The following is a 25,718-nucleotide window of genomic DNA, read 5'->3' on the forward strand; positions in this document are numbered from 1 at the left end:
CTGGTTTCAAACCCCCACTTAGCCATGAAGTTCACTGGGTGACCCACACATAGCCTAACTTACTGCACAGGTTAGTTGTCTGAATTTTTAAAAGGGAACGAATGGAGTTCACTGTCTTGAGTTCCTTGGAGGAAAAGAAAAATACATAACTGAAATGAAGAAAGATTATTTTGCACATAAGGGGCTGAGGCTGGGGGCATGTGTCATGCATAGTGAAGGGGCTGAGGCTGAGGGCATGTGTCTTACCTAAAACTGCATAGTGAATTCATGGCTAAGGTGAGATTTCAGCTGTGGATTTCCTGACTTGACAGCTGACATCCTTTCGGCCTGACCCTATTTACATTTATTTAAAAGACAGGCCCAACAAATTGAATAGTGCTGTTTGCGTCCGATGAAGTGATCTAGGATTGCAGCTTTCACTAGTATTCTACATTGGCTGTCAGCAGGACATCCCATAGGAAGAACAGAATTTTCCATAATTTCAGACAAGTGAATCCATTAACTGAAACTTCGATGCTGATCAGCTATAAAACACACACACACACACACCCATACACACACACACACACACGTAGGCAAGATAGATAGCTGCTCTAGAAAATTGCTACATTTTGCATCTCATGCATGTATCTCAAGTCTTCAGCCTGATTAGTCACTACCATAAAGTGGGCCAGGAGTTTTTCCAAATCATCTTATGGGAAGAATTTATTTTCAGAGTTCCCAAGATATGTTCAGAGAATATCTTGTGGAGGATCAGAAATTCTGAAAAAAATCAAATCGTTTCTATAATTACCCAAATATGGATCGGAGAGCTTAATTTTAATCCCCCGCTTCTGAACATTTTTGGACATAAGCTGTCTAACTGCGTGTCAACTCAGAACAGTTTGTGAGCATTTTAAAGCTGTAAAGCTAAGGAGAGCATTTTTTTATGGCATGAACTGGTGAAAGAACCCTGGAGTGAAACAGCGGTTGTTGTGTTCCCACCTGCCATTCCCAGTTTTTAGCTTCTTGTTTTTCTCTTTAAGTTACTGTTCCGAGCTGTCTACTTGTCTCCATATTTTTATATACTGTAGTTATATGTATTCTTGTATGGCTCTGTTTATATGCTGGTTACTTTAGGAAACTTGTTTATGCACAGAATAGATATATAATACTATGAGTATAATAGTGTGATTTAATGTCTACAATGATGCATGTAATATGTGAGAATTATTTGTATTTTTAGCAGAAGTGCACAGGGATCTTGCTTCTCACTGAGCCTCACGAATGAGACAGGAATTAGAAAAAAACCACGGCAGATTAGCTTGATGTAGAGCTTTTCAGAAAACCTCACCCCCAAATGGGCTCTCCATTCTTATCACCAAGATAGTGGTTTTGAGGAGTGTAGGGGACTTCAAACCCCCTGGCTACAGAGATACCTATAGCAGTGGAGTCATTGCTGGCTGTGCCACTGGGGCTGACAGATTGCGGACACTGTTGTAAGGGCGTTGTGATGCAGGGATGTATGCCGAGGTGTATCTCTATTGTTGCGAGTTCATTGGTTCCCTCTGCTTGTGGGCAGCCTGTTGGTATCATTGCCAACACAGTCCACCAATCTGGGGCCTTGGTGGTTCTTCCCAGTGTGCTGGAGAAATGTCTGCCATTTGCAAGCAATTTACTCTGCTGTGTGTTTTCCTCTCCTCTCCTCTACATCAAGTAGTGATTTATCTCCACTACATAGTCAGTGTTGTAGGATTGTTTGGTGAGAGATATTTTTTTTCTACAGTTAATGTTATTTAAAATGTAATTATTATGTATCATTTTCTTTTCCAGCTTCCCCATCAATTTCGGTTTTGTGTATGGCCGCTGATGGAAAAGCCCCTGTAAGTATACAATGTCACTGTTAATGGAGAACAAGTGATACTATCCATTTTGGGAAAACAATTACTTGCAGAATACGTCGAGGGGTATAAGGCCTTATGGCCCGTTGATTCACCTGGAACACATTCAAAAAAATATGTCTCGTCAGAAAGAGGGGAAAGGGCAACACAGATTTGCATAAAAGTTGCACACTCAAAGTTTTATGTATAGGTGCAGATTTATAACTAATTGAAATAGAAATATAATGCATCTCATCATCACATGAAAGACTGACCAAATGACTTGTTCTCATGGGCAGCCTGCTATTAATGGGCAACTTTAAGGCTCTTGCTCTCCTTCTGTAAGGTTCTCTATCTCAAACTCTACTTGGACCTTCAAATAGAGGCTTCTCCAAGGACAGTTCTTCAAATAGAAGACTGTCCTCTGTAAAGTAAGATACATGAACATCCTAACAATATGAAATCTGCCCCCACAACAAGATGTTGTGTCAGGTACATAAAACATATATCTATAAGAAGGAGTGTTTCATATGTGATGCCTCGTGTTGCCTCTTGTAAAAGCCCTGCCTGCATCTCAGAAATCCAGCACCTCAGGAAGAATCCTGGGCTGGAACCTTTCTCCTCATGATGCTACTTTTCTGTGTACAAGGAACCTGTGTAAAAATCAAAACATGTGATATCTCATTTCTATCTACTATATAGATCAGTTCTTTATTTGTAATCTTGTAACAAGAAGTAGCTTGCTGATTTCTCTGCAACATTTTCTTGGGTCCAATTTTGTTGGTGAAGAACTTATTGAGACTTCTTCACATAGGTGAGGATTGGAGATCTGAAATTTACAGGCACAACACAATGCTGGTCATACTTTTAAGGGGATTGGATATTTGTTCCGTTATGGTTATGAGCAAAATGTCATGCTGCAACTTAAACAATGTTTAAATCAAATGTTCCAGTAGGGACAATCCATGTTTGGAGCTTAATTCCTGGTTTGTACTTTCTGAATTCTATTATGGAATTGTGTGTGTGTTTGTGTGTGTGTGTGTGTGTGTGCGTGTGTGTGTTTGTGTCTCCCCTCTTTCCCCAAAGTTTATTTAATGAAACAAATGGAACATGCATCACAATGTTGCAATGTGGAGTTACACTATTCAGGATCCCTGCCCATTTTCCCTTTTGTCACACAACAAGCACTAATCATTCCTTTACCACTGAGTGCGCTCGCTCTTCACTAAGCTGGTTGTGGGAGGTTTTAACCCTCAGTATTTTTTTAAGATTTTGATACTTCTGCAAATCCTGGGATTCCTTCCAAGCCTTGTGCATGGGTGAAGCCATTGGACTGCATGCACAGCCAGACCATTGGAAATAGAAAAAAAAATGTGCTATGCTAGCTTATCCCAGTGCTAACCACTAGTGCATTTGTACAGGGCGGCGACTAGTTTGTTTTGAAATTGGAAAAAAGAACCATTTCCTGCCATGATGTTACAAAATTAAGCCCTGTGGATGAGTTAAACCTATGATGAAACTGTAGGATGTTTACTCACCACCAGCATGATAATGATGTAGCATTGTAATTTCAGCATAGATTTTGTGACATCACATTTCCCTCTGTCACACAAACCTGCAGTCCTAAACTCACTTATTCACTGAACTCAATAGTGATGAATAAGATTGTACGGCTAGGTCCACAACTCGGTCAAGCCTGAAGGATTCTGATTTAAGTTGATTATAGAGCTGGTTCTAACTACCCATATTTTTCCATCTTGATTAGAGATCTTGATTCTGCTCCTATCGATATCTTAAATACAGGTGTGTGAGGAGGGGGTCTGCTTTGGGCAGGGCCTTTTCCATAATGGCACCAAAATTCTTGAAAGTTCATTCAATCTCTTTCATTCTGGCTGTTTGGTACAAGTTCAGATAACTTATAGGACTCTTATATGGGTCTAAATTTTCTTGTTTTTTTTGTTATGTTACCTCTTGTTGGATTTTTAACTTGGTTGTTAGTTCATTGGTTGATTCGCTTAGGAAGGGCAGTAGTTCAGTGACAGGGTAACTGCATTACATGCAGAAGGTCCCATTTCTATTGTTTTCTGTTAACCTAACATAAGTAAGAGTTTGAGTACCAAGACCCTGAGATGATGATAACCAGGTCAGCTGGTCCGACCTTTTAAAATAAGTAGCTAGGCCAGACCTTACTGGAACCTCTGTATCCTACCCCTGAACAATCCTCAGGATGTGGCTGGGTACAGTTTGGATAGGTGCTTAGCTAGTCACAAGACAACATGTGCCAAAGTTAATTATGTGAACTGGACATTAGGGTGAACATGTTTATTGTGATGTGAGGCATCACTTCAGTGGAACCTGAAGAGCAGCCGAGAACTATTGGTTCTGAGGGGCAGGAGAAATTAACAGGCTTCAACCCCTATTTTGCCTGACCAATACCGTCCTCATTTTTGCCTTGAATGTTTTATTTTGCCCCTTCTTTTCACAAGGGCTGTATAGCAGACCCAAAGCTTTGCAAACATGGCCTTCTGAAATATGAAGGCAGGAATACAGGTGAACACGTGTCACACATCAGATGCCAGGTTTCCTGTGTGAAACAGCCGTCACTGGTCAAGTTCTCCTTTCATAGCCGCTGTTTCCATGAGAGTCAATTCTTAACGTTCAGCTGTGAGTCATCAGGCACTAAGTCACTGGCTGGTATGTGTGTATATGTGACTCGAGCCTTAAATCTCCTTGAATTCAGCGGGATTAAATTGGCTAAATTGTGAACTGAACTAGCGTACCCTCCTTTGATCCTCTGGCTCTTTGCAAACTTGTTCTATTGTGGCGACCGCAGTGTGCGGTGAGGATAGTGATTGTTGTCCCGATGTTCAGTGTGCCCTTTGAGTGCTGGAGAGCTTGTCTAGCAGCTGATACAGGGCACTGAAGCTTCGGCTGAAGATTTTTGTTTCTGGTTTGAGCTACCCCTACACAGCATAGCTGTCTGCGGGTGTGAAACAGGAAGCTTTAGTTGCAGAGGCACAAAAGTGCTGTACTTGCTCTCATGGAGCTTCACAATTAATCAATTTTAATTACAGTATTTTATGCTTCAGCTACTTGCTTCCCCATTAGCTCTCTCTGTGTGTTTGTTTGAAAGATTCCATTCTGTGCTGGGACTGTCTGCTACCTCCTCCTCTTCTTCCTCCTCCAGAGTCCCCCTCCCTTTCTGAAAAATATTGCAACACCATCTGAAATTTCCTCTTTTCTTTCCTTCCTGCATTTCTTGCAGGTTCCTTTGCGTCAGAAGACAAGGAAGAAAAATCAAGGTAACGAGGTCTTCCTTTTGTTCCTGCTTTTGTTTAGTGTTAAAATTTTGCTCACGCGAGGAGGACGGTTTTTGTTGTATTGTTTGTTTGGTGTTGAGCACGCTGTTATTCTGCTTAGTTTTTACATTGATTCAGTGGGGAAGATAATGACACACTCTTCATTTGGACTAAGCTGCTTCGGTATGTCAAAGCTCTGGGTGTGTGTGTGAGAGAGAGAGAAACTGTTCTGCTTAATTCATTGCTAGTCTGTACTGACTGTCATGAAAATATAATTTTCTAATGTATCAGTTTGGAAGGGTATTTTAACAGTTGTATATATTTATGATCACACACGCACACATGGAAAACATCCAGTAATGGATTTAAATCTGCATTCTATTTCACTGGCACAATGTTCTCTATCATTATGGATTCCTAAAGCTTCATTTTGACTAATTTATCTTTGCTAACTGTCCATTCAGAAATAATTCTGGGTTGTATTTCAAAAGAAAATGCTGGCATCCCCTGCATGCACGTTTAAAGGTGGCACTTTGTTTTTTCGCACAGGAATTTGTACAATGAGCCGTCGAAGGATATCATGCAAGGACTTGGGGCTAGCTGATTGCCAGGGATGGCTATACAAGAAGAAAGAGAAAGGGGGCTTTATTGGCAACAAATGGAAAAAGTTCTGGTGTGTCCTGAAGTGTTCGTCATTATACTGGTACAGCAATCAAGTGGTAAGCATGCTAAATTCTTAGTTTCTCCAGGTATATTAAGGGAAGATTCAGCGTTCCTAAGCCATTTTATCATGTGTCATTCAAGAATCTATCAGTTTAGTGTGTTTAGACAATCACAGGAAGGGAATAAGTTATTTTAATTTTCACTTCATTGTTTGGATCAAAGCCCTCCTGTTTTGAAACATGTTAGCTGGACAGAGTGTTTTTGGATAAACAGGTTGTTTGAGAGAAGTTTGGGGCCCATAGGAAGATAAGTGGACACTTTCCTTTGCTTTTTACCTAGATGCCAGTTAACTTCCCCATACTCCAAGCTTCCTCCATGTTTCCGATTCAACAGGAGGGACGTTTGAGCAAGAAGGATTCTAGTGCAGCTTTGTAGGAACCATTGTGTAACTGCCCTTGCAATTTCCAGCTAATGTTGCTAGCTATTCTGGACTTCTGGAACAGGTGGAGAATTTAGGCAGTTGTCAAGATTGCTCCAAGATGGCCTCTGTCAAAGGTTAGAGTCCAAGCTTCTCTCTGGTGTTCTGGGGGATGCAGTGTGGGGAGTGGGAGAGAGAGTTGTGGGTGACAAAGCAACAAGGACAACCCAGTTGGAGCACACATGGGTAATGCAGAATGAGTTCAAATGAACAACAAGGTTCCACATGTTGATTGGCAGTGTGGAAATCTGTTGATTTCTTGTGGATTTGCTTTGGAGTGGACATGGTTACAATTTCAGCCTTGATGCTCTGTTCCTATTGCATCTGAGCTGTACCGTCTGGCAGAACATTACTGACTGGCATATGGCAGCATCCTATGCATGTTTACTCACTAAGTCCTCCTGAGTTTACTTCTAGCTTCATGGGTGTATTATTGCAGCCCAAAGGGCCCTAGATCAGCAGGATGGACCAACAGGTCACACCCATTGTGACCTGTTTGCAAAGCACTTTGTAGATAAAATTGCTCTGACTTGAACACTTCATTGGTTATTAAATCCATATCAGGAGTGTCCTTGGCTTCCGTTCTTCAAGTTGCTTGGATAAGCTTCAGTTGTTAGTATGTGAAGTCGTGGGAGCTCTCTACCTACTACATATGTGTGTTTGATCCTTACTATTTGTACTTAATAACATGTAGCCAAGGGAGACGGGTCAGATTAGTCCACGATGTGCTATTTTATTGAAAGAGGGCATTATTCCTGTCCCTCAAAAGAAGCTATAAGAAGGTTTTATTAGACTGGCCTCCATTTTGGGTGGGAAATGTGGTTGAACTGGAGTGGAACAGCTCCAGTTGCTCTTGGATGAAACTGGGTATGGAGATCAGTTTCAGTCTGTGGATTTTAATCTCATTGGGGGATTGTAATAGGTTTAGTGGACTTTGATGGGACAGAGGGGGAATGTCATCATTTTGATTCCTCTCGACCTACCAGCAGCTTCTGATTTTTTTTAAAAAAGTATCTTTTTGGACTTCCAATTCGGAGTTGGGAATGGCTCTACTCCTGTCTCATAATAAGGTACCAAAAGATGGTCCTAGGGCAATGCTGCCCTACCCAAAAGGAATTGCCTGTTTCTTGGTAGGATACAACAAAATGTGATTTAACCTCCTGGTGGCTGATGGTCTTTCATTTTACTGTTGTCTTAGTTGTTTTTAATTGCTGCTTTCAGTTGTTTAAGTTTTTGTTATAAACTGTCCTGGAAGTCCTACTGATAGGCAGGACAGAAGTGGGTTAAATAAATTAATTAAACAAATCAAATCACAAACTCAAGTTCAATCTAGATAAGACTGGGGAAATCAATGGAAGGTCCAGTTGGCACTGGAGAATGTGAGTTGCTTGTAAAGGTTGGGGGTTACGTCACACCCTCCCTTAAGGACAGAGTGCACAGTTTGAATAAGCTCATGACCCCAACATTGCTCTTGGCACCTTCTGCATCTAAGAGTATCCAACAGGCTCAGCACTATGACAAGGAAGATCACTGGCAAGATAGAGCCCCCTCCAGTTTCAATTTAGAAAGGAAAGTTTGGACTGATGTTTTTGGCAGTGGGCAGCTGAGGTACTCATACAATGGCTCCCCACCCTCCAAACGACCCTGTTGTTCCCTCCAGTTCTGGAGGAAACAGTTGGGACTTACTGTATTGACAATAGATGTGCAAGGCACCATGGATGCCTCAGATGCGCACTCCTAAAGCTCCAGTCTCCTCTTCCATCTTCAAATGTTTGGAGCTGGAGAGCAGATTGCCCTTGACCTCCCACAGAGGTTCAGCAAGAAGTACGGTAGGTTGGGGTCTAAGGGTTCAAACCTTTCTAGGAGTAAATCCCTTTGTACACAGTGGAACTTTCTTCCAAGTGAACTGCTTAGGTCTTGCACTGAAGAGGATCCTGGCAGCCACATCTCTGGGCTCCAGATTTGCTCAGATCAACAAATGGAGCCATGCTATTTACTTATTTATAAAAATGTATAATATCATAAAATATGATATAAGTTTAACATAATAAAAATCTCTAAGTGATTTATGTAAAAACCATACAAACAATAGCATTTCCTTTAAAAAGGCTAAAAACAGAACAAAACTGTGCAGTGTACAAAATACAGAATTGACTGTTAATTTTTCAATCTCTATTTTGTCCAGGAAAGCATATAAGTTTTTAAGAGGCTGCTGTCTCTGCCTCCTGAATTTCCCAAGGGAAGGCATTCCAATGAGTGGGTACCATTAACGAGGGCCTGCTGCTGCATTAACACCGGGGGATGAACACCTCCCCACATATCACTTGTCCACAAGATATGCTGCTTATAAAATGACAAATAAAGAAGTGTATATCTGAAAAAAAGAAAACCCTGTAAACCGAGACATGTGACACTTAAGGAATAAGCCACGCACAGAGAATCCCCTTGTCTCCCACCTTATAATTACACTGTGGAAAAGAGTGAATTTCTTCCTTCAGCTGGTTGACCTCAAGCCCTCTAAAGCTGGTACAAAGCAAAGACTTGGAACGTAAACAACATTCTGAGCCCATGAATATCCCTTGTGTACAAGAGGCATACATTTACAAAGTGTGACTAGGCAAATGTTTTGCTGCACACTGCCTGAGGTCCCCAGATACAGATAGGTAGCCGTGTTGGTCTGCCATAGTCAAAACAAAAAAAATTCCTTCCAGTAGCACCTTAAAGACCAACTAAGTTAGTTCTTGGTATGAGCTTTCGTGTGCATGCACACTTCTTCAGATACACTGAAGGTCCCCAGAATTTGACTCAGCCCAGAGCATCCTTGCATCAAGGAAGAGATTTCCCACACCCCACTTTGAAGCTCTGATTTGGGTTTCCCTTCCAGAATAGATGTTGGGACTGTCATTTTGCTGACAAAGAAAGTTTCTTTTGTGTGGAGCCCTGCAGGCTGGAGTTTGGTCCTGCAGGGAGCTGAAAGGGGATGGGAGCCATTGTTGTGCATGATGTGTGTGTGCTTTTTTTTTTTTTGAGCCACCATCACTTTCTGATCAAACAAGTTTTTCAGGGCGGTTAATGGCTGGCAAACCTCCAAAACCTCTTTCATTAGTGGACTAAGGAAATGAGAGGGTATAACATGGACATTGATAGTCCTTTCATATTAGCCAAATGTAACAACCTCTGTGTTCATAAATCGCATGGATACAGAACATGTGGCTTTCCAGATGTTTTAACTGCAACTCCCATCATCCTTGCCTATTGGCCATGCTGGCTGGGACCGATGGAACTGGAGTCTAACAACATGTGGAAGGTACCTGGTTCCACACTGCTGAGTTATGGTGTACAGCCAAGTATCAGAAGCTGGGGGTGGGTAGTGGAAGGTTATCACTTTTTAAGCCTTGCTTTTCAGTAAACTCTCACTCCAGCAGGCCTCTTGCCTTCAGCACTCTTGAAACGACTGTTTTCATCCTTGGTTTAAAAGTTCAAAAGCTTCCTCTGCAGACAGAGGTTCCTTAGCGTCACTCAACATCTGCTGTTTTCTGTGCTTTTAGGGAAGTCGAGGTTACCGTTTTGTGAGGGTCCTGGGGAAAACCCCTTTCCCCTTCACCTACAGATGCCACAGCTCAAATTCTAAGCAGACATTTTAGTTTTCAGAGGCAAGGCATTCACACATCTGTGCGTGGGCAGAAACTCTGCTCAAATAAACGGTGGTCATCTTGCTTGCCTGGAACACTCGTACTTCTTTGCGATGGGTTATATATTTATGAAGTGCGAATTCTGTTTCAGCCAAAAAAACTTGAGCTGCCCTGATGCAAGGAACCGTAACATAGCAACAACAGGCTGGTGCAGTGTGTCTCGTAGTCCATCAGTGAGCTTTGAGAGAATATAAGGATGTTAGCGTTTGAAATGAATTCTGCCTATATTTGGACCCCTCAAACAATTACCCAAACACATGGGGGCTACTTCTCCATTGGCATGTTGATCAAAAACGATGGGTGTGGGACAGGCAGGGAGAAAACAAGGGAGGACTGGTTTATTTATTTTTTAACCCAAATTGGTTTCAATAAAACATGAAGGAGGGGTGCTAATGCAAGGGTGGGAAACTACAGACCTGGGGGCCAGATTCAGCACTACAGAGTTGTCTCCTTAGCTTTTGGGACTCTCTTCAGAATATGCCCCTTCAGAAGCCTCACTGTCCCTTATCTGTGCACAGTGCCTTTGCCTGACTGGCATGTGTCCTTCAACTGAGATCCTGCTTCTTGCTTACCTGGTTTGTTTGCCTAAAACCACTAACCTGTTGCCCCACCTTCCCTTTGCTTTCAGCTAGTACCTGCTCCTGGAAGGTGCACATGATGAAATGTGCCCATTAGGCTGTAAAAGGTTCCCCACTCCTGAAATAACCGATTTGCCTTGGTAGGAGGCACTTCTGCCTGCACAAGTCAGAGCACCACATTTTCCCACCCACTGCAGTCCTCCATGCCACATCCCATCATGTTCTGGAAGACCCACCAGACCTCAGGAGCATCTTTTCACGGGGAAGGGGGAAAATCAGTGAAATGTTGGATGCCTGGAGTTGCATGATCAAAAGCACTTTCCACTAATGCAATATCACATTGGATGCAGCCTGGAGAGACCTAATTAAATGAAGTTTCCCACTTTGAAATTTATACTTCTGAGCACACCTGGCTGGAATGTTCTCTTGAAATCTCATAATGCCTCTTGCTTGTTTGTTTGGAGGAGAGAGTGTGAAGAAACCACCCTACCCGAGATGAGTCCATTGAGGTTTTTTGCAGCTGTTCAGAATCCAGAGTGTGGTTGCTAATGAGATAGAATTTACTGCAGTCCAATGCAAATGGATGACTTGGTTGGTAAACATCTGAGCATGGGACTGCAGCAAAAGCCCTGAATTTTTGTTCCACCATGCACTACTGCCACCTGCTTCTCCACATATATGCCCAAGAAAGGTAGAATTTGCTCTTCTTATCTACTGTGCTTTACAATTTAGATCTCAAGTTATTAGAAATTATTTCTGTAATCTGAAAAGCTTTCTGAAATCCAGTTAATTTCCAATGTCTAATTTCAATAAATTATGTAGCATGCTTTAATATTGCTGGCTTATTTTGTCACAGGCAGAGAAAGCTGAAGGGTTCCTCAGCCTTCCAGAATTCACAGTGAATCAAGCGACAGAATGCAAGAAAAAGTAGTAAGTCTTTCATTCGACTTGGAGCCTTGAGAAAGTGAAATTTTACAAGCTGAAATGTGAATACAAGAAGATCCCTGCTGGCTCATACCTAGTTCTGCTTATTATGGATATTTATGTAAATAGAACTGTCCGTCAGGACATAAACTCAACAGGCCTCCAATCATTGTTATCCTTACAGCATTGCCAATATTTCAAACCGATAGACTCCATTGAGATGAATGTGGGTGGAATTTATGGGAGCTTAATATGGTACTGGAAATCCTTGGGCTGGAATTCAATGTCACGTTCTTCCAGTTGTTCCATCTGCAAGCATTGCCACTTGCTAGATGGAACGATCCCTTCCTCCCTCCCCCTGTGCATTGCTTGGGGCAGGAGGTTGTCTCCTGATCCCCCAAAAACAATTTTAGGGGGCACATGGGAGGGAGGAGGAGGAAATGCCTGTTGAGCAAGGGTTTCCGCTGCTTAGGTTAATCCTGCCTGTGAAAATGTAATTAGGAGCTTGCTTGGTTTTCCTTCCAAGGGAGGGTAGCACTTAGTACCGAGATATCGCAGCCTTAAAAATGACTTCCCTACTGTCTCATTGGTCTGAAATCTTATGTGAAGGGCAGCCGGCTTTCCTTAGTTAAATATAAACTCATTGTTTTGAAGTAGTTATGTAGATACTCTTGTACTTTAAGGCTTATTGCAACCTCTACTGCAGAGCTGAGACCATTCATTCTACATATCTGAAAGATTGTCTCCATCCCCACCGACCCTCTAATAATGCATTAAGGTCAGCAGAGAGGACTGCCTTGATAGTTGCATCATCCTCAAAAGTGCAAGGAGTGTTGGCTCAGGACAAGGCTTTCCCAATGGCAGCCCCTAGACTGAATAAATATATTTTTTTTCCCAGTAGCACCTTAGAGACCAACTAAGTATGTTCTGGGTATAAGCTTTCATGTGCATGCACACTGCTTCAGATGTTCGTGCATGCACACAAAAACTTATACCCAGAACATACTTAGTTGGTCTCTAAGGTGCTACTGGACAACTTTTTTATTTATTTTGACTGCTTCAGACCAACATGGTTACCAACCTGAATCTAGCCCCTAAACTGTGGAACTCCCTCCTCATAGAGCCTTGTCTAGCATCTGCATTGTAAAGCTTTTGCCATATGCTGACGATGCACCTCTTTACCTTGGCCTTTGACCATTAAAGTATATATGAACCTGTATTGGTCTGTTCTCATCCAAATGGTTTCACCAGTTTTTATAATTTTACCCTTTTTTTTAATCTGCTTAAAATTAAAATAATAACTTTGTATTCTATTGTTGTACTCCACCCTGGAACCTTAGGGTGAAGGGTGGATAAGAAATACAATCAATCAATCAATCAATCAATCAATCAATCAATCAAATAAATCTAATCACAGCTCACACTATTTTAATTATGCCCTGTCTTGTTTGAAAAAGAAACACATTTCTGCAAAGTTCCAACCCGCCCCCCCGTAACACAGTCCTTTTATAGCACTTGAGAAAGAACATGCATATCTGTGGTAAATATATAAGCATTCATCTCCTTGTGAGGGCTGTCAAAGAGAGATGAATGTACCCATTCTGTTGTTTCTATGTGAACACTCACTCTGTAGTTTGAGGTTCTGCACAGTTCTAAGTGTGCCTGATCAGTGGGACCTACTCCTAGGTAAGTGGAGTTAGGATTTCAGGCTAAGTGGTTTTTAGAAATATTTTGGGATCATAAAGTCTTTGGTAAACTGACCCCCGTACTCACTTTTTAAATCTAATGTTTCCCAAATATATATGAATATATGTTTTTCTTTTTGTTTTGGAAGTGCTATGAAGATCATCCATCCACAGATCAAGACATTTTATTTTGCAGCAGAAAATGCGGAGGAAATGAACATGTAAGTAAAATCAAAAGTCTTGCTTCCTTTTTTCTTATGACAAAAAAGAACCGTCTCTTTGTTGTTTTCTTGGTTGTTATGGGAGATGGTAGCCTCTGTCTCTTGAGTGTTCATAAAAGATTGCCCAACCATAAAGTATGCAGCTGATGGAAGGATTTCTGTGACTGTTCACCTTACAGTGTGCCATCAGCTGAAAGCAAGGTGGGCCAGCATGCAGCATGCGCATGAATGGCAGAGAGCAGGTTGAATGTGATGTACCATAATGGCTGATGCTTGATGGCTTGTGTTGTGATACTCAGCAGGTAACAGGAGGAGATATCTTCAATCATTCTCACTCAATAATTGTAATAGGTGCTGTACTTGATTCATGGGTTTGCTTTGGTTTAGTTTATTGCAGAGGTAGCAGTGTAGTGCCTTCCAGGTGTTATTGAACTCTTAATTCACATCAGCCCCAGACAGCATGGCCAATGGCCAAGGGTGATAACAGTTGTAGTCCAATATCATTTGGAGAACTACAGATTAGCCACTCATGGTTTATTGTACTGTTATCAAAATTCTCAGGGTGGAATCTAGTTGGTGTCCCTTATACTGACTGAAGAGTTTTTGAGCTGCTAATGGAAGAGGAAGCAAGGCAATCCTTGCCTCCTTCCCTGTTCTGGAAGGCTACCAAATTCTCTGGAGCCTATTTTCAGGGACTTTGGGGGAAGGAGGAGTGGGCAAAAATTGCTTCCTCTCATCTCCCAGAACCCTTTCATGATTGAAAAGGCACACATTGGATTTCACCCTCAGTTGAAGATGAGAAAGTGACTTGGTAACTACCAAACCTGTTTTCTCTCAGCTTGGCTATTTCTATTCCATACAAATGTCTGTGCTTGCTTTTATTTTTTCAGATGGCTGAAGAAATTAGGTACAGCTGTCCTTGACAAACAAGCCAATAAAAAGAGTGAAGAAGGTATGCTCAAATGGAACATTTTGAATGGGATTGTTCTACACCTTTCTACCTGAGGAGTTTTCCAGGGATAACACATATGGCATTCAATATATTCAAAATACTCAGAGATGAATGTTCAGCTAGAGCTAGATGCCAACTTTTTTTTAAAAAAAATGATTAGATTAGATTAGATTAGATTAGCAATTATGAGCTTTGCAACGATATCCAAAAGATGCATTTTGTACTGGGAAGGAGGACAATAGGCCAATGCTGTTCTAGTCTAAAGCCCTTATTCTGTCTAGGCACATAGATACAGAAAAGAGAGGGGAACATCTTAGGAACAGAAGCCTTATCCTGAGTCATGCCATTGGGTCATTAAGCTTAGTATTGTCTACAGTGACTGACATAGGCTCTCCAGATTTTCAGATGGAGCACTCCCAGCTCTCCTTGGCAGAGGCAAAATTTCCTAGAGCTCCACAGCACTGAAGCTGGGTCTCCCTGGAAGGGCCAGACATCCTATTTCAGTGCATGAAACAAGACAAGGAATGTCCCAACCTCCCACCAGTAGCAACTAAGAGTTTCACTTCCCTCTTAAGTCTGATCTGAAGCAGACGTTTATGTATTTATATATAGCGACATTCCTACCATACATTTAAAGCACTATGATACCACTTTTTTTGCCATGACTGTCCATTCAGAATGTGTGAGCATCAATTCATTTTTCATAGAATTAGATATAAAGCTATAGTTTATTTCCTGCAGAGCAACCTTGTTCTGAGAGGCCTGTTTCATCAGTGGTTAGAGGGGTTTTTTGGGTACTGCAGCTTTTTGCTGCCTTTCTAAACAGTAGCTCACCCTCTGCTTGTCCCTTATCTCTGACTGCGAGAAACTTTGTAAACCTGGAGCTTTTTTTAAAGCCTTTGTCTTCTTCCTCCTCCACCTCCTCTTTCTTCTTTTCATGCAACGCTGTGGAAAGATAAAAAGAGAAAGAGAGATTCTGCTAATTAGAAATGTCAGGAAATACCCTTTGTTTTGCATACAGATGACCCTGACTGAGTCAGAGTCGGTATGTTTTGCTTTCAGTTCAGGTTACCTGAAATAAGTTTACTTTTGTTTCCAGTGCTATAATTGGCACATCTAATGCACTTCAACTGTTGTGTTCTTGCTTCAGAGTGCTATAGCGAGAGCGATCATGAAGATCTAGAAATAAACGTGGAGACGCCACCCCCTCCGTATTCCGATCAGCTGCCGCCGCCTCATTTGGTATGTATTATAGTAATTAGCTAGCTTCTGTTTGCTAAATGGCTTGTGCAAGTGTCGCCCTATCCAGTTCGCAAGATGCCACTCTGATCTGCAGTAAAGCCCTGTACATTTCTTCTCCACTCGGTATTCTTGCAGGGGGCCTGTTGTGAAATCAGTCATACGAGACAATAAATGCAAAACACTCCTTCACCATTTATTAATTAAATTGTTGTCCCATGTTTCCCCCAAAGAGCTCAAGGTGCTATACGGGTCCTGCCCCCACCCCCATTTCCCCCCTCACAACAGCCCTGTAAAATAGCTGAGGGTCACTCAGGGAGCTTAGACTTCCATTTTAACCCTGGACACTGGAAGGGTCACTAGTACTGCATCCACTGTGCATGGTGGCCAAAATGGAAGTCAGGCCCACACTGGGACTGATGCTCTCACCTGATGGCATTGGGGTCAGCTTGGGAACCAACGAATCCAGACCCAGCTCAGCCCCTCCCTGCCCTCAGAATGCCCTGCAGGGAGGCTAAAGAGTAGGTTTTCCCAGGGAAAGCAGCATGACAAACTGTGTATAGAAAGCACAATAAATCCAGAAAACCTCTCAGACCCATTATTTCAATGCATGGGGCAAGCGGAAGTATGGATGAGTTTTAGTCCGACATTCTCGCCGTCACACCACAGTGCGGACGTCTCTTGGCTAAATACACTGTTATATGCTGAAAGCAAATAACAGTTATCACAGCCAAATAGTTACTAAAGCCTTCCCAGGCAGCCTTATTTCCTTTTGGTTTACAGAAAAGAACAAGCCTCTCACAGCGTGTAGCGCATGGCTTAGGATTGCTGCAATTCTGCCAGAAGTTTGTTTTTAAAAATAAATAAATTTGAGGCAGGTGTACAAAAACCCACTTTGCTTTTGTTGAATCAAATGCATCCCAGGATGGCTCTAGCACTTTCAACACTAGCACATTCTTTATTCTCACAATGCTGCAACAATTTTGAACCAATCTTCTTCTATAACCTATTCCACCCGCCTATTCACTGAGCCCAGTTGATAGCAGTTTCCTCTAAATCATGGATTTCTGTCCTTAAATAACTTCACATCCAGGTAGAGCTCGGGAAGGCAGGTGCTTGGCTTGTGCAATTGTCAGTTACGCCAGACTTTGCTGGTGCTAAATTTGGTTTTATAGTGTTCGGATATTGGGTCATTCTGCTGCCAACACCCTCTCCTAATTCAACCCCCTTGTGTTTAAGGAAGATAAGGAAATCCTAATTAAATTCAAGAATAAGCTGGCAGTGGATAAATTTACAGTAATATCAAATTAAAGATACAGGGTTGTATCCAGAGTTACCTTTCTACATAGGGAAAGTCTCCTGTTCACAGAAGTGACTCCATAATCTAGTGAGTTGCTTGCAGCTCAGGTATGCCAGCATAAGCCAAAACAGGCTGCTGTTTGTTCTCAGTTTCATCTCTCATCACATGGCTTATAAACAGCAATATAAAGCCATATTAAAATGTAATATTAAAACTTAACGGTTGATTTTTTTAATTTTTTTTTGCATAACAGCAGTGAATAAAGCAGCCTCATATTATTATTGAACCTCAACCACTGTCCCATTCCAAGGACAGAAATTATTTCCCTCTCCCACAGTGCTATCTAACAGGCATTAACCTCTTCCACATCTTTTGACAAAGTGAAGTGCTTGTTAATTTCATTCTGACTTCAAGGCCATTAACAGCAGTCAGTCTGCCTGCTTCCAACATGTCTGCAAGATCATTCCTTCCCATCAGTTTCCCACCCCCCACCCCCATCATATGAGAGAGAACTTGTAGGAAGGACTAGGATGTAAGACCTGACAAACTTTTTCCTCCTTTTTGATTGCCCCCCCATAAATATTATTGAGACTTTTTATCGTACTCCTTTTTGAGAAAGCTACTGAAAGAAAGAGGTGGTGAGTTGTAGGCCAGAGGACAGCAAGTTCCCTTGATGCAGTCACCATTCTTTCTCTGTGTTTGTGCCCTGGGCTACAGCTCAGCTGATACACCTGGGGGGGGGTGCAGTTTGGGCCTGAGGCCTCTAATCGCTAATCATAAGAGCATAAGATGAGCCCTGCTTTATCAAACCAAAGCCCTATGCAGTCCAACATCCTGTTTTCACAGTGGACTACCAGGCGTCTACGGGAAATCGACAAGTAGGACATGAGAATAACAGCACTATCCCTGCTTGTGATTCCCAGCAACTGGTATCCAATGACATTTTGCCTCTGTTGCTGGAGGGAGTACATTGTCCTCACGACATTTATTTATTTAAAATGTTTCTATATCACTTTTCCTCTACAGAGAAAACACCAAAGCAGTTCACACTATTGAAAACAAAACAATAAAACCCAACTCATAACTTCCCAGTAATCAAGGCATCATGGTACTTGCAGGGCGTGCCATTTTGAGGTTCGCTTCAAATGCCAGGATGTTTTGAGCTGGGCCTGGAATGAGTAGGACCAAAACTTTGCTGTTGCCTCCATTTTTAGAACGCATCATGCAGATTCATAATTTTGTGTTTTGCTTTCACTGTGTGTGCTTTTCAACTGTGGGAATCCCTGTACAGGCAGAATGTAAGTATCTAAAGCAGGAATAGTCTGCATTACTCAGTGATTATGTGATCATTACTGGGTAATTAATTCCAAGAGTAGATGTGCTTCTCTGTGTTTAGCCACCAACCAGATGGAAACAAATGCAAATTAGTATTTTGAGGTGGGGGTGGGGGTTTTACAAGTTTCCTTAAACAGGAAAGAAAATGTTTATTTGCAAACTCCCCCATATCTACTTGAATGGAACAGTCATTTCGAGACAATAGACTACAAAGATTTCCAGGTGGGCTGTCAAGGTGCAGCATATCTCATTAGTCTGAAATAGACCCCTCAGGGCTCATTAATCTTCCAATGAATACTTTTTCCATTTACTAACACTAACGCCTGCATTTTATAATATTCTTCCTTGGGTGTTTATTGATAGATGGGAGTCATGAAGCAGTTGAAAAGTTAAGTGTAGGTCATTTTAAGTAAGAAAACCATGGGGACAATAATTTCCACTTTTTATTTTACTGTTGAATAAAATCAATTTGTGATATAGAAAATTGCTCAGTCAAAACTTCAGAGGGTTTAAAAAAAGAAATGCTTATGAATGGGAAAAGGGTGGTTTATTCTTGCAGCTACACAAGTAACATGCACCATTTTCAATAGTTATCTGAAGCTCCATGAGACTATTAACATCCTATGGCAGGGGTAGGCAACCTAAGGCCCGGGGGCCGGATCCAGCCCAATCACCTTCTCAATCTGGCCTGCGGACGGTCCAGGAATCAGTGTGTCTTTGCATGAGTAGAATGTGTCCTTTTATTTAAAACGAATCTCTGGGTTATTTGTTGAGCACAGGAATTTGTTCATTTCCCTCCCCCCCCCCCCCCAAATATTGTCTGCCCCCCCCCCAAGGTCTGAGGGACAGTGGACCCCCTGCTGACCCCTGCCCTATGGTATGTAATGCTCTTAAATTGAGTTGGTATGCTTGGCTACAGATTTTGTGATCTGCTTCAACAAAACACTTTATTTCTACATATTTCTACATAGGAGGGAGATTTATGGCCAAAGCAGATGATCAACATTTCATTGCTGACTCTTCTGAGTCTGTTAAGTCTTATTGGCATATAGTGTATCAAGATCTGTTCCACTTCGTCACAGCAACATTTCATGTGGCATTTCCCCCCAAGTTAAAACTATAGCTATACATTCTTAAGCACCCCAGGTATTAATAGCATTGCCTTGGAAGGAGCATGTCTCTCCTTGGTGTTTTTCGTGCATCCTTCTACTTTGTAGTCTGCCTGGAATAAATGAACTCCCCTGGTAGTGAGGCACATTTACCTCTTAGTCCTACTTGTATCAGAACTCTGGACCATCTAAATTGTTCTAAAGATTTATGAAGTCCAGAATATTCAAGCCTTGAAAGCAGACTGCTGGGCCAATATGACGAAGCCAGAGCAGGGAGACTTCAACTGTAGCTGTCATGGGGAGACAGTTCCTGGAATCTGTCTGGATAATATTTATTAACTTGGCAGCAGCGGAGGCATCTCTCATTGCCTCAAGCTCATCCCAACTTCTTTCTTTCTTTCTGGCAGAATTTATATGAGGTGTACTCCTTCTTTGATTTCTTACTCAACCTTCACTGTATGGTCCCAGGCGTGGCCTAAAAAAACATAAAAATACAATATTAAAACCAGTTAAAACATGTAATTAATTAATTAATTAATTCCTAAATCACCCTCCATCCAAGGATCACAAGGTGGTTTACAATACGAAAACACAAAAATATGTAACGTTGTAACAGTCAAAAACAACACCTCCTCCCCCAGGTTAAAAGGCTGTAAATTGTTTAATTAGCCATAGGATCAAAATAAGTGTGTGTGTGTGTGTGTGTGTGCGCGCGCGCACGTGTGTGTGTGTGTGTGTGTGTGTGTATTGGTTATATCCTGCTTTATAACTCCAAGTGTTTCTCAAAGCAGCTTACAAAAAATTCTCACAATGAAATTAATATCAAAGAATTGCCCCTATGGTGACATGGATTATTCAGGTGGTATTTCCTGCTTGATCTTCCTTGATTGTTCTCTGAGGTAAAGGAGAAGGACTGGGCAAATATATATATATATCAGGAGTCAAAAGCCAGGATAAAGGGGTGAGTTTTCAGCATATGGCAAAAACTATAGAAGGGAGGTGCTTGTTACACCTCTGTGGGGAGGGGATTCTGTGGCTTAGGAGCTGCCATAAGAATGCCCTCTCTCAGGCCACTACCCCTGACCTTCTGAGAGCAATAGAACTACCAACAAGGTCCCCTCTGCTGATCTAATCCCCTGAGAAAGTCTGTAGGGAAAGAGACAGTCTTTCACACATTTATGAGGTTATCTCCATGTCTACCTGATGCCTTCTGTTTAAAACCAGTACTGTTTGGAGGAAACAATATTTGGCTGAGTGAAACTGAGGCAAAATTAGGCAAAGGAGCCATACCACTCATTCATATACTATATGGTAGCCCCAAGTTCACAGGCAGTGTCCCAAGTGAACAGTATGTTTTCAAATTTGCTGATCCTTGTCCCTTTATATTGCCACGCCAGCTTTTGACTTGACTTTATTCCACCCCACCTTCTTGTTTATTCTCAGAAACAGGACCAGGAAGAGCCTTCTTTGACATCGCACGCATCAAGTGAAGTATCATGTTCTTTGTCCTCGCCGGAAAGCCTGATGAAGTCTGAAGGATCCTCGTCTTCCTCATTGTCCAAAGTATTGTATCCAGACAGACAGTCGTGGCTCGACAGTGTGAACAACTCTTCCCCTGGGGAAGAAATGGACAATCAATCTCCAGCTGCCTCTGGTGACTCTCAGGATACTGATCACTTGGTAACAGGCTGTAACAAAACACTGGAAAGTGGGACTGTCAAACCCGACTGCAGCTTTCGGATCTCTTTGAATGAGGCTACATCTACATTACGCAGTGCTAAGGCTAGCCTACCTGTGCCTAGAATAGCAGCATCGAAAACTCTGCCTAAAGGTGAGTCAAGCAGTAGATGATCTGTTGGCCCTACAATATTGCTCTTCCTGCCTGACCCATAAAGCCTGTTTGCTTTACCTGCAGAGAGTCCCAGGTTCAGTCCCCAGCATTTGGTGCCATATCTACTCTTAAGTTGTAGTGATTGATGCCCCCTCTTCTTTCATTTAGTGATAGTATGGGTGAAGGAAGCAATGTGATTTGTTGAAACCAGTCTAGGGCTTGAAATGAATGAATTTTTGTCTGTATCAAATTGAACGACCAATGTTCAACTTAAATCTCACTTCACAAACTCCTTCTTTTACCCAAGGAGGTGTGTGTGTGTGTGAAAATTGTGGGGTCCCATTATCTTTTCCTCTATGGAAGCAGCAGCACAGGGAAACTGATCCTGCCCCCCACCCTGCCCCACAAACAAAACAAAAAAAAGGTTAAACATTATGTTTCTGTTCATCCTGACTTGCATGCAGCCTGCCAAGACTACTTCCTGGCTTTAATTTTTTTTAAAAGCAGAGGAGGAAAAATAAACAGAAATCTCTGTGGCTTCTTGTTTGTGTGTGAGACTGTGAGGCTATAAACAAGCATTTTGAGTACGTGCCCCTCTGTCCATAGGCTTCTCTTCCAATTTACAGGCCTTTTTTGGGGGGGGGGGAGCAGTGTCCAACCACTGCCATTTTTATTTCCTTTGGCAGTTGTTGATGCAGCAAGGCTGGTTATAATGGAGAACAAAAAAGGGGGATGCTTTAGAAAATGAAACATCGCTGCAACATAATGAGGCATTATTTATAATAGTATAATAGCCTCTCCAACTGGTGCTCTCCCAATGGTTTAGACGTAGGCTGTGCAAATGCCATACTTTTACAGCACCTCCTTCTACAAAGAATCCTAGTAACTGTAGTCTGAGTCCTGGAAACCCAAGCTCTTTGAGGAGTAAGCCATAGTTCCTAGAATTTGTTGAGTGGGGAATGAGCTTTAAACATCTGGTGCATATACAGTGGTACCTCGGTTTATGAACTTAATCCGATCCGGAAGTCCGTTCTTAAACCGAAACCGTTCTTAAACCGAGGCACACTTTCTCTAATGAGGCCTCCCACCGCCGGTGCCCTTCCACCGTTCGGATTCCGTTCTTAGACCGAGTAAAGTTCCCAAACCAAGACAATTTTTCCAGTTTTGCGGAGTTTGTAAACCAAATCGTTCTTAAACCGGACTGTTCTTAAACCGAGGTATCACTGTACAGCCTACAACTCCCATTTGCCACAACAACCCTGTAAGCTCTCCTTGAATGCCCCTACAACTTTCATAAATCTGGGGAAGGGATGCACTGGGGGGAGGGCCTGAAGTAGCATGAAATCTTCATGAGAACCCTGGTCTATGAGGACCATTAAATGTTTCTATCATATGAGACAGAGCTTGTTGCTTCATTCCTGGGGGGGGGGGGCAGAGTTCCTTGCCTTGAGGGGAGGCAGGGTGGCTGGTTACACAAGAGAGCAAGATCTTTGGTGTACTTTGATAACTGCTAAGTGGCATTGTGCTGGTTCTAGGGGTGACCACTTCCTTCCTCTAAACTTTAACTGATGTTCTCAAGCAAATGTTCAACAGTGATAAAGGCTCAAGTGCCTGATGAACATAGGTTTTGTTCTGATATCCAGCACCACAATGGACACCCTAATTTGACATCATCAGAGTTGTTATGAGTAGGGCTCTATAGACTGTTTTTTGTTGTGATTGTCTATATGTTACACTCTCTCTCACACACTGTTAATGTTTAATTATTTAAAATATTTTTTTCTATGTTTTTAGCTATTCTTATTTTATCTGTAAGCCGCCTTGAGTCCCTGTCAGAGAAAGAGGTGGGGTATAAATAAATATAACAACAACAATATAACCCATCGATGAATTTTTTTAAAATTTTATTTTACTGAGTATAGACTAAATGAAACACACACATCCACAGCTAATTCTTGCTCTGTGGTCAGTGTATGTGAGTTTTCATAAAGCTGTCACAGAAACACTTTATGCAGGTGTACATTTATAAATTCTGATGCGACTTTCCGTTAATTATATGCAACTGCTTTTTACAATGAGTAGGAAAGATTTTATTTTTTTGCCATAATTAGGGCATGTTTAATGAGGCAGTGATATGCACAGGAAATGCTGCTGCAGCAAATTGGCCCCAGTATTGCTCTTTCCTGTCATGGTCTTGCGACAGACACAACCAGCTCTTTTCTTCAGTATTGTCTATATTTAGCTCTTGTCCGAGTACAATTGACAGGGTGTTATCTTTGCACAGCGTTGCAAAATGACTAAATGCACACGTTAGGAAGTATTCAAATACAAATATTTGCAGATATACCATAGAGCTAAATCTTTGCTGTTTTAAATGTGGGGAAAATAACTTTAGGAAAACTTGGAAGAGATTAAAACAAAGCCTCTCCAAAAAAAATTAAAAAATCCTTTGTACAGTCACTTGAGTGCTAGTAGACAAATAAGGAGCAACTTAGTACAACTCAGTAGCCCTAGGACTTGTTGCTAGACACAGCCTGTCTTCTGTCTTCCCTACAGATGCAAAAAGTTCCGTAGATGAAATGGAGAAACTTTACAAGTCCTTAGAGCAAGCGAGTTTGTCTCCCATTGGGGACAGGCGACCTTCTACAAAAAAGGAGCTGAGAAAATCCTTCATCAAGAGGTGCAAAAACCCAGCTGTTAATGAGAAACTCCACAAAATCCGAGCACTGAATAGTACCTTAAAGGTAAGTGTTTATGGAGTTGCTGTGCTTCAGCTGTTGTTGAGGCATTTAACTCATTGTGTGTAAATTTTAGCAGCCTCAGAAAATCCCTGAAATCATGGTTGTGTTTACAATGTGGGTATTTTTTAAAAAATAATGAAGGAAAATGTTATCTTCTTTGGTCTCCAGAGCCAATAGCTTGGAGAGGAGAACATTAGGATTGGACAACAATCCAGATATGAGAGACTTCTAGTGGTCAACTCACATTTCCAGTTTCACAAACTTCTCTTTCTTTCTTTCTTTCTTTCTTTCTTTCTTTCTTTCTTTCTTTCTTTCTTTCTTTCTTTCTTTCTTTCTTCTAGTGCAAGGAACATGACTTGGCCACGATTAACCAGTTGTTGGAGGATCCTGAGCTAACAGCAAGGAAGTACAGGGAGTGGAAGGATTCAAACACCATGTTGGTCCAAGATATCTATCAGCAGCAGGATGTTCTGAATACGCCTGAAGAAAACAGCACAGAAGCAGAGACGATGCTGCAACCATCTTTCATTGAAAGCACTATCTGAGAGAAGTGGACTGTGTGGTACTTTCCCCACACTGTCTTCATTTACAAATAGTTTAAGCTGCTACCGTTTCTGGTTTTGTTTTTCTAGTGGAGAACTCAACCCGTTAGCCAGAGCATTATTTCTTATCTCAGTATTAGGAACATAGGAAGCTGCCTTAAGCCATGGCAGTCCATCTAGTTCAGTGTTGTCTACATTGGACGGCAGGAAGGGATTTTCCCCAGCCCTTCCAGGGCACGCCTGGGATTAAACCTCAGACCTCCTGCATGCGAAACAGATGCTCTACCCTGAGCCCTGGCTCTTCACCATTCTATCTTCCTTTAAGTGAGTGATTTACCTTATCTTCCTTCAAGACAGAATGCCACTACCCAAGTGGTGACGTCACAATGGTTCTAGTCTTTCTGAACTTCTGAGGAGAGCAATTATCTGGTGGACGGGAGTTGGAATTCCATTTTTTAAAAATGGCTGACCTTCATAGCACAAACATTTTAGCAAGCACAACATCTGGACATTAAGGGTTTTAAAGAGTATGTACATAGTGTAAATAAGAAGTTCATGGTTATTTTAAAGTTTGTTAAGAGAAGTAAAAAAATAAAAAGTTGTAGAAATGCTGCCAGGGTTCAAAAAAACAAACAAACCACCCTTTTGTTGTAGCTTGTCTAAACTTCCATAAAGATTATAACCTCTGCTGATGACAGGATGGTGCCTGTCTCCTGTTAAAAAGCCTTGTCATCTGTTGAGTGAACACCTTTTGCAATCATAGCATCACTGTCTTTATGAATGGCCAGGAAAAAAGCTGTTCCCTTACATCATCTGGGGAAAGTTGCATTTGAATTGTTTTTCATGCCAAAATAAATTCTGCAGCGTTGTGCAAACTCTATTAGGTTTCTGGGTTGTTATTTTTCTGTTTTATGGAACAGAGAGCTAAAGATTCTTACAAAAGAAAAAGAAAACTCTTCTACTCAATATAAATATGTATACTTTGCAGGGAGATTCAACAGGATATAATTTTTTTGGTTAATTTGCAGCAGAATGCATCTGGCTGGCTTGCCCTACAAATGCATGTTGTTGCTTACTACCCATATTCATTGTGCAGTATTGCTAAAGATTCAATTTTGTCCCTTGTGCTGACTCCAGCCATTCAAGACAATGCTTCTTCCACTTTGCATAGCATCTCTCCCATGGGTTTAGTTTCAATAATATGCCAGAGTGTGATAGAATGTTGGGAACCAGCCTGAATACCGGCCTGCATCATATGTTCACCTGCAAA

General features: G+C 41.7%; 1 protein-coding gene across 5 annotated transcripts in view; it reads left to right on the forward strand.

Moving 5' to 3' along the window:
- IPCEF1 (interaction protein for cytohesin exchange factors 1) overlaps positions 1-25,328 on the forward strand; it is a 38,198-nt gene extending 12,870 nt beyond the window's left edge. The window contains exons 2-11 of one of the 5 annotated variants that reach the window (XM_028723714.2): positions 1,813-1,862; positions 5,125-5,161; positions 5,708-5,877; positions 11,426-11,499; positions 13,328-13,399; positions 14,290-14,351; positions 15,502-15,593; positions 20,784-21,165; positions 23,722-23,909; positions 24,248-25,328. In XM_028723714.2, coding sequence (XP_028579547.2) covers positions 1,839-1,862; positions 5,125-5,161; positions 5,708-5,877; positions 11,426-11,499; positions 13,328-13,399; positions 14,290-14,351; positions 15,502-15,593; positions 20,784-21,165; positions 23,722-23,909; positions 24,248-24,451 — 1,305 coding nt within the window. In that variant the 5' untranslated portion in view covers positions 1,813-1,838 and the 3' untranslated portion in view covers positions 24,452-25,328. Of the gene's footprint in view, positions 1-1,812; positions 1,863-4,342; positions 4,699-5,124; positions 5,162-5,208; positions 5,342-5,707; positions 5,878-11,425; positions 11,500-13,327; positions 13,400-14,289; positions 14,352-15,501; positions 15,594-20,777; positions 21,166-23,721; positions 23,910-24,247 lie in introns of those variants that run through there. The other 4 variants (XM_028723713.2, XM_028723717.2, XM_028723715.2 and 1 more) reach the window with 4 other exon arrangements.
- The last annotated feature ends 390 nt before the right edge of the window (positions 25,329-25,718 follow it).

Source organism: Podarcis muralis, chromosome 3 (assembly GCF_964188315.1).
Source record: "Podarcis muralis chromosome 3, rPodMur119.hap1.1, whole genome shotgun sequence".
Classification (NCBI taxonomy): domain Eukaryota; kingdom Metazoa; phylum Chordata; class Lepidosauria; order Squamata; family Lacertidae; genus Podarcis; species Podarcis muralis.